Source organism: Hippocampus zosterae, chromosome 5 (genome assembly GCF_025434085.1).
Source record: "Hippocampus zosterae strain Florida chromosome 5, ASM2543408v3, whole genome shotgun sequence".
Lineage (NCBI taxonomy): Eukaryota > Metazoa > Chordata > Actinopteri > Syngnathiformes > Syngnathidae > Hippocampus > Hippocampus zosterae.
In genome coordinates, this window is record NC_067455.1 from 5,454,943 (window position 1) to 5,470,440 (window position 15,498).

General features: G+C 43.8%; 1 protein-coding gene and 1 long non-coding RNA gene across 3 annotated transcripts; one reads left to right on the plus strand and one right to left on the minus strand.

The window, feature by feature from the left end:
* Window positions 1-4,317: 4,317 nt before the first annotated feature.
* On the minus strand, window positions 4,318-15,339 carry paqr6 (progestin and adipoQ receptor family member VI). 2 transcript variants are annotated; one of them, XM_052065224.1, is made up of 8 exons: window positions 15,176-15,339; window positions 10,502-10,770; window positions 9,984-10,111; window positions 9,480-9,685; window positions 8,191-8,317; window positions 7,876-7,972; window positions 7,199-7,343; window positions 4,318-6,378 (listed from the first exon to the last, which is right to left on the minus strand). In XM_052065224.1, the coding sequence occupies exons 1-8, from the start codon at window positions 15,219-15,221 to the stop codon at window positions 6,113-6,115; spliced, it is 1,284 nt and encodes a 427-aa protein (XP_051921184.1). In that variant the 5' UTR covers window positions 15,222-15,339; the 3' UTR covers window positions 4,318-6,112. The 2 variants fall into 2 exon arrangements, with proteins under 2 accessions (XP_051921184.1, XP_051921185.1); XM_052065225.1 differs by lacking the exon at window positions 15,176-15,339 and adding an exon at window positions 14,104-14,241.
* On the plus strand, window positions 14,418-14,658 carry LOC127600710 (uncharacterized). The gene is made up of 2 exons (XR_007962414.1): window positions 14,418-14,563; window positions 14,610-14,658. It is a non-coding gene; the product is annotated as an uncharacterized LOC127600710 (long non-coding RNA).
* Window positions 15,340-15,498: the final 159 nt, after the last annotated feature.

Below are 15,498 nucleotides of genomic sequence, written 5' to 3' on the forward strand. Positions count from 1 at the left end.
AAGTAAATTGAATAAATCTTCTAACTGAAAGCTGTTCTGCCCCGCGGGTGTCTTGACATTTCTGCACAATAGGCGGACAACGACATGCTAATGAGGACAAAGAGTGCACGAGTCCACATATCGCACCCTAAAGCTGGATGACAAGGATATCGGATAAATCCTCACTCGTAGGACAATTCAGCGCACTAGTAGGCTGGATATCGCCTTGATATCAGTCTCAAGGTTCTCACTAGTGGCATGTCGTTGTTCTACTAGTGTGCAAAAATGTCATACATTACAGGGGGGAGAAAAATATGTCCAAACAGCTTTTAATTGGAGCGTTTATTGCATCTACTAGACAGTAGATCCATTTACTAGTTCACTCTTTGTCTTCACTAGTACAAAATGTTTGGCAGACTAGTAGCGCAACCACACTTTGCCACTTAGGCAAAACTCTACACTCGTTGACTAAAGCGTGCTACTAGTACGACGAGTGAAGCGCGAGATGTTACCTAGTAGAATTTTATAACCTCACTTGTAGCACTAGTAGTGCGGATCTGGAAACTAGTGCACAATTTTGCCTCACGTTTAGTTTGTTGTTCCACTAGTGCAGGCATGTCCAAAGTCCGGCCCGGGGGCCAAATCCGGCCCGCGGTCGAATTTCATCCGGCCCTCGGCCCCTGTCATAAAATCAGTGCCGTCTGGCCCGCAGGTTGGGCGCAATGCAACACGTGTTGCATTGACTGAGGTCTCGTAGACTGGTGAGTGATGTTTCATAGAGTACTGCTTCCCTCTAGTGGCTAAATGAGTAATAGCATTCACTAAATGAGTAATAGCATTTAGACACTAGAGGGCATCACTCACGAGTCAACAAGACATCACTCCGTGTTTATATTGACTGATATGTCATATTTCAAATTCCTGTTTCAAATGAACCAAAAGAAATTCTTAAGATTGTTGAAATTAAAATAAAAATGGAAATGTGAAACAGACTGGCTTACTAAAATTTGTTGAACAATATTGTTGTTCAATGTAAAGAATGTCAGCCAAGGTCGGCCCCCCGACATTTTACCACATAAAATCTGGCCCCCTTGGCAAAAAGTTTGGACACCCCTGCACTAGTGTGTCGAAATGTCTTTAAAGCAGTAGGGGGGAGGGGTGGGGGAGGGGGGTTACGAGTAAGATAGTTCAACTAGTGTGCCAAATTGTCCTGCTCGTGAGCGCGTACTAGTAGCTGGCTATCGGAGGGAAAAAAAAAATCCTCATATGGAGCTTCTCATCTTGTCCCGTTCCAAAGCGGAGATGTTGTTTTTAGTGCCCCTGCAGGCTGTGAGAGGCACTGCGGTAACTTGTCGCAACACAAGAGGACAAATGAGTCATTTCCGCTCCAACTTTTCAGAAGATGATGATGATGATAATGTTCATTAATGTGTATATAATCAACTTTGTGTCTCATATATGAATATTTTTTTTTCAATATTATCAGAATGTGTGCAGTCGTTTCGTCACGTTGGAAGGCAAATATTACCCCCCCCCCAAAAAAAAAAAATTACTACAATTCAGCTGTTTCTATCTGTGCAACTGTCTATTTACTCAACCGCAGCAGGTACATGGCTATTTTTTTTACAACGTGCACCTGTCATTTTAGGTTTTGTTTGAGGTGTGGTGTTTATATATTCACGCGAGCGGAGGCAACTATTTCAGGAAGGGAGATGCGACTGGAAAGACCTTCATAATCAAAGTTATACATTTGAAAGTGGGCAGGAGATCTGACTGGATGGTGTGAAGACCTTCAAAATAAAATTGATGCACTGCAAAGCTCGCGGTGAAGCTGGCTCGATGCGACATGCCATTGCAAAGATCTTCAAAATAAAAGCATTGAAGTGTAAAGGCCTTCAAAGTGAAGGCACTTTGTTGAAATTATCAGAAATGTGACATGCAGGCACAGGCCACCTTCAGAATAAAGGCAAATTTGTGAACTGCAGTGACTTTCGAATGAAAAGTGAGTTAGAAATATATAAAGCTCTCCAAAATAAAGGTTTTATACTTTTGTAGCATTCAGAAGACCTTCAAAATAAAACGCTAGGTGATGTGATATATAACAAAGGCCCACCCATGAAACTGGCTAGATGTGGCATGCTAATTGACTAAAGGCCTTTAAAAATCAAAGCGCAGCTGTAAAACCGGGGAGCTGGGACATGCTAGTGTAAATAACTTGTAAATTAAAGCACTGCAGCGGGTTTTAGAGCTGTGACAACTTTGAAAATAAGAGGTGTTTCGTCGGAAGTGAATAACAATTGTGACATGATGCTGCCAAGCCATTAAAACACTCCAGTGTCAAAACCTTCAAAGTAAAAGTTGTGCCGTGGCCTGCTAAATGTGTTGTGGAGTCAACAGTACAACTGAGGGTTGGAAAAAAGACTTTCAAAATAAAAGCTGTACAAAGTGTAAATAGTGAAGAGACATGCATCCAGACTGTACGAAGTGCTACACTGAGAAACTCCGTCGCTGTCCATGCTGTGTGCTCTCGCTTCACAATAAAGTTGATTGGAAAAATAAAATCCCGAGATTGGTCACTTCTGCTTGTGTCAATGGATTTACTTGACTGGCAAAACTATACACACTCTGTTCTCAAGTACAAGCACTGCATATGAAGCGATGCTCATTTATTTTTAAAAAATGGAAAAGTACAAGAATTGGTTTAACTCGTAGAAAAAAGGAATCAAGCTTTAGACAAACGTAGCGCTTTGCTGCTATCCTGGTCCTAGGAACTATGTTAAAGTGATTGGTGGAGCAACAATTAGACAAAAGCACTGCTTTGCTGCCATCTTGGTGCCACTGAACTATGTTGAAATGAGCCGAGGAGCTTAATTGAGACTAAAATACAGTCAAAACTCAGTTTTTGTCCATAATCCGTTCCAGAAGGCTGTTCAAAAACTGAAATTGTTCGAAAACAAAAACCACGCTCTTTTTAAAATAAAAATGTTTACTGAACAAGTCTGCTCGCAATGGAAAGCAACACCAGCGTCACTTCCTCGTGTAAGGAAGGCGAGAGGAGTCAAGTGGTGCATTCATGTGCGCTCAGTTTGTTCGAGAACCGTAATTTGTTCGTCATCCGAGGCATAAAAAAAACTCGAAATTTTTGGTTGAAAACCGAATTGGTTGAGAACCGAGACGTTCGAAAACCGAGGTTTGACTATGAGGTATATATATTTTTTGTCACCATCTTTGAAAGTTGTAATGAGTGGAGAGGTAACAGTTTTTCATTCCCGGTTAGGAATTTTTCTTTTTTTTAATAAAGTGGTGTGACCTTTTCAATGAATTTTCATTATATACATGACTGACCTATCACGTACTTTCACGCAGGAGTGCGAGTCTCAACTCAACTGTATTTATAGAGCACTTTCAAACACCCGTCGTTGCATACAAAGTGTTGTACATGGAACAACTAACATGTACTGTATTGAATTGAATACACAACAGTAAAGCAACAAAGACGGTAGAAATCACCGAACAGCAAAACCAAGAACAAATCTGAGTCATGCTGAGTCAAATGCCAAAGAATACAAGTGAGGTTTGAGGCGGGTTTTAAAGATGTGAGTGTTTAAAACGTGTTTGTAATGGGCTAACCTTGCTGCCTAGAAATAGCAAACAAATCACGTGGACAAGCTAGCGAACATGAGTAGCACGTCTACTCTTTTGTGTGTGTGTGTGGGGGGGGGGGGGGGTGTTGTTCCTTACCTGACTCTAGCCGGTGCGGTCCTGGGCAGTGCGTCAGAGCCATTTAAGTGTTGCTTGGTCAATTGAACTTAAGAACGTGTCCCTGTTTGTCGACCCGCGTACGATGTCATCTTTTTGTGTTTGCTCGTTTATTTGAAACAAATCGAAGGCACACTTGTTGTTCTTCGTTGGTGGTCTGCGGACAAGACTTGGATCTTACGCACGACCTTTAACATGACGTTGCACTTCCGTGTCAATTTTACTCATCCCCAAAATTTACCCATGCGAAATTTCGTTGGCTTTTCCAAAACCGTAAGCCTTTTATTTTGAAATAACAAGAACCGAGAAAATGAATTTTCAATTTACAACCCGTTTCCAAATTTCCCGGAATTATGACATGATCAGGACAGGTGTACCTCATTTTATGGCACGTGAGTGTGTTACACTCTCATTTATCATAAAATCATCGCGGTTGTCCCATCGCATTTTTTTCAAAAGTTTCGTTGATCGGACGGCTCAAACTGAGACTTTTGGGGAGTATCTTGTTGTACTCGCCTGCCCTCTGTTGTTCACTCTTCACACTGCAGGCTTTAACCAAAGAGAAGGACAAATGACCGATTTTTTTTTTTTTAAAGTTGCATTTATTACACAAATCTAGTGGAACAATGACAGTATACAAAGCACATATTAGTATTTATTTGTACATTCAATTTTTTTCTGATCATATAAAACATGATAAAGCACCCTTTTTTTGACGGTTCCTTCCAGTCAAACATCCCACGATGAATACATTAATTATATTTAGGACGAAAATGTATAACGGTACCGACAAGTTAACAGTGGTCCAGTCAGGAGTATTGGCAATAAATGTATCCAACGTGTGTGTGTGTGTGTGTGTGTACTATATAACTACAGCAAATATTCAGACATACATATTGAACATTTATGGGGACTTTTTGGATTTTATTTTGAAAAGTTTGCTCAGTTTTCCTTCTTTTACCAAGCTGGTGGACCACCATTAACAGGAAAAAAAAACAGATTTGCATTTTAAACATCTTTACTGTTTGCATAAGGGCAATTTATAATGTTCCAGTCATCTGTCGTGGATGTTTTTGGAATGTGGGAGGAAACCTGAGTACAAGGAAGTACACAGGAAGGCCGGAGTTGGAATCGAACCCTACACCTCTGCACTGTGAGGCGGACGTGCTAACTACTCGCCCACCGTTGCCGCTCAATATGAAACTTAACACATAAAAATCTGAAACGCATGTTAAAATGTGAATTCAAAGTTAACAAGTGAGATTTAGCATATTATGTAATACGGAATCATTTAATTTTCCTGGTTTTGCAGCAAAATGCTTTTGTACGTTACAAATCAGATGCAAAATTAATATGAATTGAAGAGTGTGCGCGTGCACGTGCGTTGTGCTCACGCACGCCCTCGGCCCAACGTGTGCCGCTGCCCCCGCAGTCCTCGAGTCACGTGCTTTTCACCTTCTCACAAACGATAGAAAAATGTTTTTCAAAGAAAACATCTGGAGCATTGGCTCACTGTCAACAAGTAGTCAAGATGCGGCCGGATGGCAGAAACCCCTGTAACGACCTCTGACCTCAACTGAAACACCCATCAATGTAAATTACGGGCCAAACGCATCTTCTTGATTGACAGTACACACGCTGAAAAACGTTTTTTGTCAAATGGCTTATTTTGGGCGCCATTTGCGTTTTTGCCACTGACAAAATGTTGCCAAATTGCTCCTGTAAAAACTTCTCAGTCCCAAAAGCTTTCGAAATAAAAGTGCTTCCTTCTTTTCCTGCCACACTTAGTCATCGCCATCTGCTTTTTCTCCAAAAATGCCTTCTTTCTGGTTAAAGGTCTCAGAAATCCAAATTCAAATGTAAGAACAAATAATTGAACGTGAAAGCACACACACACACATATATATATATATTTAGATTGTGATGGCTAAATGTCGTAAAAATCCCAAATAAGATTTGACCAAAAATTCCCCCCCCCCCCAAAAAAAAGACAGATGTTTGCTTCATATTTTCTGGCAAAAGAAGCATTAACAATTTCACTTACTAGTTAAAATGCAAGTATTTGATTTCAAGGTAGTCCGTAAAAGTTTGAAAATCTTGTTAAATTCTTCAAAATCTTTGGCCAAAATTCAGTGCAAAAAGTTTAGAATACAAAATCTAAGGTCAATGCGAGGCCGCATTGTGTTGGCGATGAATACAGACAACGCCCCGCTCTCCCAAAAATTGCTCACTAGCGCCACCTGGAAACTTAGAATAAATAAATGAAATAGCACAGAAATTGTCCCTGTGGACAAATTAACCGGCGTGACGTGGTCGTCTGAGGTCAGAGTACTAATAATAACAATCGAAACGTGTCCTCATTGAGTCAACACACTCACTGGTCCTTGCCGTCACCCGGCGCTTGTTGCCGTCGCGGCGGTTGCCATGGCGCACGTCTGAGCAGCGGTGCGCTGAAGAGCGCGATGACGCCCAGGTTGAGGGCCACACCGAGTGCCAGCACGCCGGCCGTGCCGGGCAGGGAGGGCGCCGGCCCCGCCGCCTCCAGCAGCGCCCGCCGTGACGTCATGTCGCACAACACCGCCTCCATCTGGAAGTGTGTTGCTATTACAGCGCACACATGGAACAGCTGATGGCTGTGACCTAAACACACACAGCCATGCATTCGCATATTCACAAATTTTTATTTAGTGGCTGTTGTTATTTTTCTCCGACTTTTCCGTTAATGTTTATCAGAAAGACCTTGCCTCTTCCAAGGCGATCCGTTAAAAAAAAAAAAAAAAAAAACAGCAGTGAATTAGGAAAATGATGATTCGTGTCTTCCAGTGGAGCTAAGTGCTGCCCACTATGTGACAAAAGGTGGTACTACATTAAACAGACAAAAATGGGACTTCCCTACAGACTGTAAAAAAAAAAAAAAAAAAAAATTAAAAAAACATTCATTCATTCATTCATCTTCCGAGCTGCTTGATCCTCACTAGGGTCGCGGGGGGTGCTGGAGCCTATCCCAGCTGTCTTCGGGCAGTAGGCGGGGGACACCCTGAATTGGTTGCCAGCCAATCGCAGGGCACACAGAGACGAACAACCATCCACGCTCACACTCACACCGAGGGACAATTTAGAGTGTTCAATCAGCCTGCCACGCATGTTTTTGGAATGTGGGAGGAAACCGGAGCACCCGGAGAAAACCCACGCAGGCCCGGGGAGAACATGCAAACTCCACACAGGGAGGCCGGAGCTGGAATCGAACCCGGTACCTCTGCACTGTGAAGCCGACGTGCTAACCACTGGACTACCGGGCCGCCCATTAAAAAAACATTATAATAATAATACATTTTATTGAAAAAATTGCAATCTATCGGGTACACGAATGGTGGACGTTTAAATAGCGGACGGAGCATCAGTGTGTGAATAAAATCAAAAAAAGTAGCTAAATATGAAAGCATCCTGAAGGGAGACGTACCAAAGTAGTCGAAACGTCCTGGCGCCAACCTCTCGGGCAGGTGTGAGGTGAACAGGAAGCAGGTGAGAAAGGCCAAGGTCACCTGATAAAAGTGGCTGAGCAGAGCCTCGCTCGGGCTGCATCGCCCGACGCAGCACAGGAGGAGCTACACACACACACACACACACACACACACTTTAGAATGAAAAACTTGTGAGGACTGGCCTAAATGTCCTCACTTGTCAAAAATGTCCTCACTACGTTGGTCTTATAATCACAGTGGTCCTCACAAGAATAGTCATACAAAGACACACACACACACACACACACACACACATCAATGTCACAGGAGTCAAAACCAAAAATGGCAATTGTATGAATGAAGGAAAGAGAAGACCTCAACCAAGGCCAAACCATAAATAGGATATTTTTTTTGTCAAAAAAAGCACATTTGTATGGACTTGACCATTCTCGTGTATGTGTGCCTTTAAGGGGAGTGGCTTAGTGAGTGACTTTAGCAGTTGGAGTCTAATTGGCCAGTTAGTCGGCGCGCGAGTGAGTTGTGGCCCGCAGCAGCTCTGCCTTCGCGAGTGCTGGCATCTGCGGCTCTCCTTGCCCACATGCAAGGGCATCTCTCTACCTGAATAGCTCCATTTTTTTTCACCCGAGCGGTGGCGTGTCAAGGCGAAGTGGCTGACCCGGTAGAAGACGGGCAAGCTGTCAAACATGAAGGGCACCACGAAGGCGGCAGTGCGCAGCAATTTGCTTCTCTGTGGGAAATGGACCTCCACAAACCTGCCGGGGGGGAAGCCCACACACACACACACAGACACACCTTTATTTGACGCCATCTATGTTTGCTGCTAGTCGTCGCAGCGCACACCAGTCGAGCCGGTTCGGTCCGGCATGAGAAGTCACGCAGCGATCCCGTTTGTCAAGTTTTGAAATGCAGTGCTTTTCACGTTGCTCGGTATTAAGGGTATTGCGTGAGGACACGCGGGGTTTTTGCTAACCGTGAGTAGCAGGACAGGCTGGTGCACAACAAGCTGTTGCCCACGGCGATGGGCACAAAGTGCCGATGCAGCCAACCGTTCAGCCAGCCGTCGGGTATCACGTAGCAGCCGTAGCAGATCGCGCTGCCTGGAAAAATCACATTGGGTCATCAGCCGCATGCCGCCACGCCAAATCGGAAGACGAGATTATTATCTCGTCACTTTGCGACACAGCACATCTGGTCATACCAATTGCGGCCAAGAAGGGCCGAGCGGGAGCTGCTGTTCAATCAAATTGCAGCGCTTTCCTGCTCTAAATTGGACCCTCTCAAATATACCATATTAGTTTAAAAATATATAGTCATTCATTTTTATACATATCTTTAGACTCATTTAAGTAAAAAAAAAACACAGATTTGGCAATATTTTTGATGGTATACAGCACTGGTGACAAACTCAAGGCCCGGGGGCCAGATCTGGGCTGCCACATCATTTTTTTGGCCCGCGAAAATAAATCAACTTCCATGATGCATGCTAAAATCGCTACCAAAATTCTCATATGTAATAAATAAGAGACATATTGTAAGCATTTTCTTGTCACCAAACTCCTAATTACAGTAACTTAAATAATTTAATTTAAAAAGTGATCATTTCCTTTTTTAAAATTTGGTTTCAGCCATAATGGGAAACGGTAACTAAAATGAGTTTGACACCCCTGGTATACAGTAACTAGTAAGTAAGACTATTTTCAATTACTTTAAAAAAAATATATATATATATATATATACATATATATACTGTATACATGTTTAATTAATTTATTTATTTATCTTTTAAATCTCTGAGCATTTTGTTCACAAACCGTTGGTCCCTTCAAACATGCAATTTGACAAATTTTCACAAGTTCGCATGAAGTACTCGCATATATGCTCCTAATTAAGATGATATCAAAAATTTTAAAAATCTGAATGATTTTTACATCTTTTTAAATGTGAGAAATGCTGTTACTCAGTGATCCAAATTATTTTTCTGTCCAGCGAGTTATCAGAAAAATATATATAAAAATCTGAATAATTAGTCTGGCCCTACCGAGCACATCGCAATGCACTGTTGACCACTCAAACCCTCGTTTACATGCGGCCTCTGGGCCGCGATGCAAGCACAACCCCACAAAAAAAAACAAAATTCAATTTGGTCGGCAGCACGCTGCACCGGCATCTTGCTGACTCATGGTGCCCGATCATCGCTCAGCAATGCCTGCTGAAAGACAGACAATCTATTCTGTAGAGGAAGTGCGAGTATTGTCTTACCCAGGCTGTAAAGGCTGAGCGCGCCATAGTCGAAGAAGTAGCAGATGTGGCGCAACTCTGACGACATGGCGCTGAAAGTGTGCGCGCAACAGGAGGTGAACGGGTACACGCACACCAGCAACATGTACGCCAGCAGAGGCCACGTGTAGCTGTCGCTCGTCAAGTTCATGCTGGAGCACAGCGAGGCCAGCCTCCACACGAAGTACCTGATGCACACCTGTACGGTTAACCTCCACTCCAGTTTTATGCCTAAAGTGTAGTACCGCATTGTGCCATAACACGGGGGCAGCATTGAGCTCTACTGAACACACATTCAGTGTAATGAATAGCAAAAAAAAGTCTTCAGCGCAAGAAGGGGCTCATCTTGCTCAATGGCAATGGGGGGGGGGGGGGGGGGGGGGTCGCATCCGGAAAGTTGCATTTGGAGAAATGAGATGAGCCCCGAGTTACACACGTCACTGGTAATTAGTTGTACAGATGACCAGAAAAGTATGATGCACGCACCACGTTGGAAGGAAGTGCGTCCAGATGTTGACGGTTTCGTTGTTGATGTGGAAGCTGCTGAGCACGCAGTCCAGTGCCGAGCTCTGCGGGTGTCGGTAGCCGGACAAGATGCTGTCCTCGCGGAACACCTGAGGAACAAATGCCGACGTCATCGTTACAGATGTCCCGGCCGACTTCGTATGATCCCTGGATTTCGCCTAAATTGGCTTCTTCCAACCAAAATGGTGGCCCTTCCTGTTCAAATTCTGAGCAAGAAATTTGAACAGAATTTACATTTCCACCCAATTTGATGGTGGAAGCTATAGCCCAAAACCCTTGGCCACATGGCCCCTCCCACCTGTCTAGAATTCCCGTTTCATTTGGATGAATACCGTAGGAATTAGTCATAATACAAGTTATTGAATTTGCATGTTCATTAGCGTTTTAAGAGTTTTAAAAAAATGTTCATGACTCGCAAGACATATTTCTTTGGTGAAACCCTCCTTCCCCTTCCCATACCCTAAAATCCTCCTGCTCACCTTAGGCACCTGGTGGACGTCAAAGAGCGGCGGCAGTTTGACACCAAACACGGCGCCGGACGAGTCGACGGCGCTGACACTCCGCAGGCACACCTCCCTGAGGCGAGCGCGGCCCCTGCGGCAGATGAGCAGCCAAACGGGGTAGTCGGGGGCAGGCATCGGGGAGGCATCTGACCGGGCTGAGGGCTCCCAGCGTAACAGGCAGCGCCCCCAACCTTGGCTCCAGGCGCCTCCCAGGCCAGCGCCCAGTCCACGCCACACAGGGAACACTGCAATGTCGAGGGAGAAGACACCGTGAGCCGCCAGCTCCGAAATAAAGGCCTCCTTCGAACAAACGGGAGGAGTACATACATATCATTGATCGCCATCTTAAGGTCTGTGGACTAGTCGACTAACATGTAAGACAAGCTAGCACGCAAGTTTAGCCATGATAGGTAAATAAGTAGCGATAGCTAGACAGAGAGCTAGCTTGAACGATAGCTTGAAGGACCAACAGCTAGCTAGCTAGATACAGAACCTGTCCAAAAAATGGAAATTCATAGGTAAATAGGTAGCGATAGCTAGACAGAGAGCTAGCTTGAGCGATAGCTTGAAGCACCAACAGCTAGCTAGCTAGCTAGATACAGAACCTGTTCAAAAAATGGAAATTGATAGGTAAATAGGTAGCGATAGCTAGACAGAGAGCTAGCTTGAGCGATAGCTTGAAGGACCAACAGCTAGCTAGCTAGCTAGATACAGAACCTGTTCAAAAAATGGAAATTGATAGGTAAATAGGTAGCGATAGCTAGACAGAGAGCTAGCTTGAGCGATAGCTTGAAGGACCAACAGCTAGCTACAGAACCTGTCCAAAAAATGGAAATTGTCAAGCTGTTATCAAATAAATGGCCCCAATCTTCACAAATGATCAAAATGGCTTTTGATTTCACCAAAACAGCACCTCCTAATGCTGCAAATTCTACAAACAACTATCTTCAGTTCTTTCCAAACTAAAAAAATGTTTTGAAGCATCATCGTGCGTAATTATTTGGAGCAGTGCATTTTACATTTGGGGAGGGGGGTGGGGGGAATTCTCTCTGGGACGTTTGTGCAAAATTATTCAAATTCTTCAAACAGCCAATGACTTGAAAATTATGATGGTGTCATTTGCATTGACTATCCAGGAAAATGTAAGAAAATTATAATTTGCATCATTTGCATCATACTTTTTCAGTGCTGAAGACTGACACTGTTGAATATCATTTATGTAACATGGCTTCATGCCGATGTATATCGTAGATGCAAGGTCTTGATGCTTTCCAATGTTTTTTTTTTTAGGGGGAACTTTACCGCTAACTTGAGGCATCTACATGCAATTACAAATTGTCTTATCAATTAGTTACGGCTTTGCGACAGGTGTCACTACTCATCGCTGTAAACTATACCCAATTCTGTTTTTGAAGTAATGCTGCCGAATGATCAGTCATCAAAATTAGAGCGGGCACCTCCATCAAACTTGTTTGAGGAGACAAGAGCCAAGTCTCCCCAGAGCCTCCCGGTATCTCCCACACCCTCCACCGCCGGCCCCCCCATCCCGGACCAGGTTCCGGTTCTGACCTCTTTGTCGGCGACAAAGTCGTCTTTGTGCACACGCACAAGCTACCGCATTGATAAGCACACAAACAAAATGTCCGCCCGCGGCTGGCTGATGAGGAATTTGAACGATGGAAAGACTTCATTTAAATTAAGCAATTTGGAAATGTTTTGATGCAAAGCGATCTGTGTTTTTTTTTCTTCATAATGTTTATTTTTTTTCGTGAAAGGTCAGCAGAGAAAACTGTTGAGAGTGTTTTTGTGGGGGAACGTCATATTAAGAAAAGAAATTACAATTGTGGATGGAAAATGTCATTTTGGAGATTTTTCTTTTTTTTTTAGTTTGTGTAATTGCCCAAAAAGGGTTTCTGAAAATTTCATATATTCATCTTTTACTTTATGAAAATTTCATATATTAATTTTTATTTTATTTTAGAAAAAATATATATTTTTGAGAATACGTCAATTATTTATCCAAAGAAAGTGGATTTTTTTAATTAAATTATTTTAAGAAAAGTCAAAAAGATTTGCAAGAAAATATTTGTAAAATGTAGCAAGTGGTTCGAAGAAGTCTTTTTTTAAAGCTCTACACAAAAGAAAGAAAAACACAAAAGATTTAAACATTCCAAAAATAATAAATGTAACTCATTCAATAAAAAAAATCCTCTTTAAAAAGAGGCTTTCTAGTTCTTTTCCAACAACAAGATCAACTTTATGTCTTCGACACTGTCTAGTCTACCTTCTGTGCATTCCCCCCCCCCCCCCCCCCCCCCTCCAATCGTCAAAGGAGATTTCTTGCGTGGCAACGGGGAGGATTCCCCTGGGTATGTGTCCAATATTGTGCCAAAGAAAAGCGTTAAAAGAGGCAACCGGGCGTTGGCTGGCGCGTGAACTTAGTTCCCCTTTCGGGCCGCGCTCTGTCAATTTTGCACAAAAGCTGTTCCACCTTCCTCTCCTCTCCTCCTCCTTGTCTACACCTGCGCGGACTCATGTTTACATTTCTCACATGAAAGTTGCGACATGTTACGCAATCCCAACAATCCGCCTTGAGCTCTTTTCGGAGACGAGTGACACAAAGGTCAGATGACTCTCCAGCTTCAACCGTCCTGAAATCATCTTGGAATCAACGCAACAAAGTCAAATCTCCTTATGTCCACTTCGACTTGGGAAAAAAACAATCACCCAAATTTGGGGGATTTTAGGGACATTCCGTGTTTTCCTCATGGAGTGACTTGAAGCTTTTGGTGAATAGTGAGCACCCATGGAGATGAAAACGCTTCACGTCTCCAAAATCCCAAAATATTGATGGCTCTGATATTTTCAAAGATGGAAGCGGGCATAAGGAGAGAATGTCCACCTCAGGTGTCTGTGCTTTGACGAAATAAAACATTTATAACTAAATTTAATAAACCTTTTTTAAATCTAGTACAGCAGATTTTTTTAAGTGACAGCGCGGGTGTATTTAAATTGAATATAGTCAAATTTCAAAATAAAGGTGTCAAAGTCAAACGGCTTGGATCAGCTCTGGCCCGCCACATCATTTTATGTGGCCCACAAAAGCAAACCAAGCAATTTCCTTGGCGCTTGCAAAAAAAAGTCTGATCCAAATGTTCAAATTGTCATAACGGCTGTCCAAATGGAAGCCCAAACTCCAATTTGACCCGTGACAAAAACGTGTTTGACACCCCTGGTCTAAAAGCTCCCCTTTGTATTTTTACATTTTGTCCATTGTGAGGAGCACACAAAATATCTCTGGAGGTGAAACTTGTGTGCTTCAAGAATGACGCCAACGCCTTGGCAACAATGCGAACTAACTCAATTCAGTTTGGCACGTGAGTCATAGACGAGCTCCTTCCCGCAGCTGACTCTCGTCGGCCGTCTCTTTGTTTTTACGAATTTCCGCGAAGGAACAAAAAACAAAAACACAAAACTGAGTAAAGCGCGGAATGGCGGTGAGGGCTGGCATCCGGACCCGTGAAAGGAGCCAATGTTCCTCCATCATTTGTGTCACGACCACTTTCGCGTTCACTTACCGCGACTGTCGGCCATCAAGCGTGTGACGTGCCGCCCAAGCAAACAGCAACTTGGAAGCGCCTTTCCAAAGCGCCTCGTTTTCTCCTCGCGTCTCACGTTAAAATGTTGCGTCACGTGCGTTTTTTTTTTTGGTCTCCATTCCACAGACTTGCCTCGGTTCCACCCTCTCCCTCCACGCCGGCCAATGGCAAGCGAACTTGGCGCACTTTTGAGACACGTGGGCGGGACGCAGAGAGGCGGCGGCAACAACAACACCAGCCACGTGCGTGAGCGCGCGCGCCCGCCGACTCCAGCGTGAGAAATGAACGCGCGTTCACCACTTCCTGGAATTCCACGTTTTGTGGGCGATGACGTCACGGCCTCGGAGCGCGGAAGACACTCAAACAGCGCGAAAAAAAACCCAACAGTGAATGATTGCAGCTGTTTTACATGGAAGTGGATTGTTGGCAAAAACACTTCGTTTGAACATGAAACTGATCACAACGTGATGTTATCATATGATAAGCTATGACGTCCCAACATAAATTTGACTTTCAGTTTCAGGAAAATAGGAATTAATTCCTTTTAGTTCAGTCTTTTTGTATGAATTAAAGTTATTAATTACGAAATTATTCTGTTCAATAGGAGATGGGGAACTCCTGTCACGTGAATTGCCTGCAGTCTGACTTTAGCTGCAACTTTTTCCGACTCGCTTGCCTGCACCTTCCACAAGACTCCACTTGACTTAGATTGGAAATGCGTGACTTGCCAAGTGTTGCCTGCGTGGATGTTTACAATCGAAAAGCCGCATTTTCAACACAATGGGTCAATTATTCTAGCTTTGAAAGTTTGAGACAAATATGAGCTCTAACTTCATCCCGTCACGACACCCCCCCACAACAACAGCTAAAATAGATTAACGTGACAGCTTCCCCAACCAGTAGCTTGTGGACGACGTTTCGTGTGGCCAAAAACACAGACGACACAGTGCCTGCTTCGGAAAAAAAAGCCCAGTTCAGGCTGTCTTTTATGCGGCCATGAGATGGCGCCAATTCAACACTGTCACTAAAATGGACACACACAAAAACTCACGCATGAACTCTAAAGAGGCCAGTAAGGACCTCTGTGCGGATGACATCTCTCAGAGTCTTGTGGCTCCTCTCATGGTAAAAATCCCTTCAAGTCATCGCATCTTCTTCGTGGAATCAAAGTGCGTTCCCGCCACCCGCCCCGCGCAAAGGGAGCGCAAAGCGGTGCCAGTCACCGTCCCAACTGATTCACAAGCACGCGCACACGCTGCTGTCATTGTGATTGGCTGCCATTCGCGGCGCGCGCGCCCGAGCGAGTTTGAGAGGTCCACAGCAGAGAGGACAAAAGATGAACTCCAGAGACATTTCTTCTTTTTCCAGAAAGGA

What these genes read in the sequence shown, in the direction of transcription:
- paqr6 (XM_052065224.1), bottom strand. Translation starts at nt 15,221, where the DNA reads ATGTCATCCGCACAGAGGTCCTTACTGGCCTCTTTAGAGTTCATGC. An exon ending in GCTCAGCCTTTACAGCCTGG is followed by an intron (nt 8,318 to 9,479) that starts GTAAGACAATAC and finishes TGATTTTTCCAG; the next exon opens with GCAGCGCGATCTGCTACGGC. An exon ending in GCTTGCCCGTCTTCTACCGG is followed by an intron (nt 7,344 to 7,875) that starts GTCAGCCACTTC and finishes GTGTGTGTGTAG; the next exon opens with CTCCTCCTGTGCTGCGTCGG.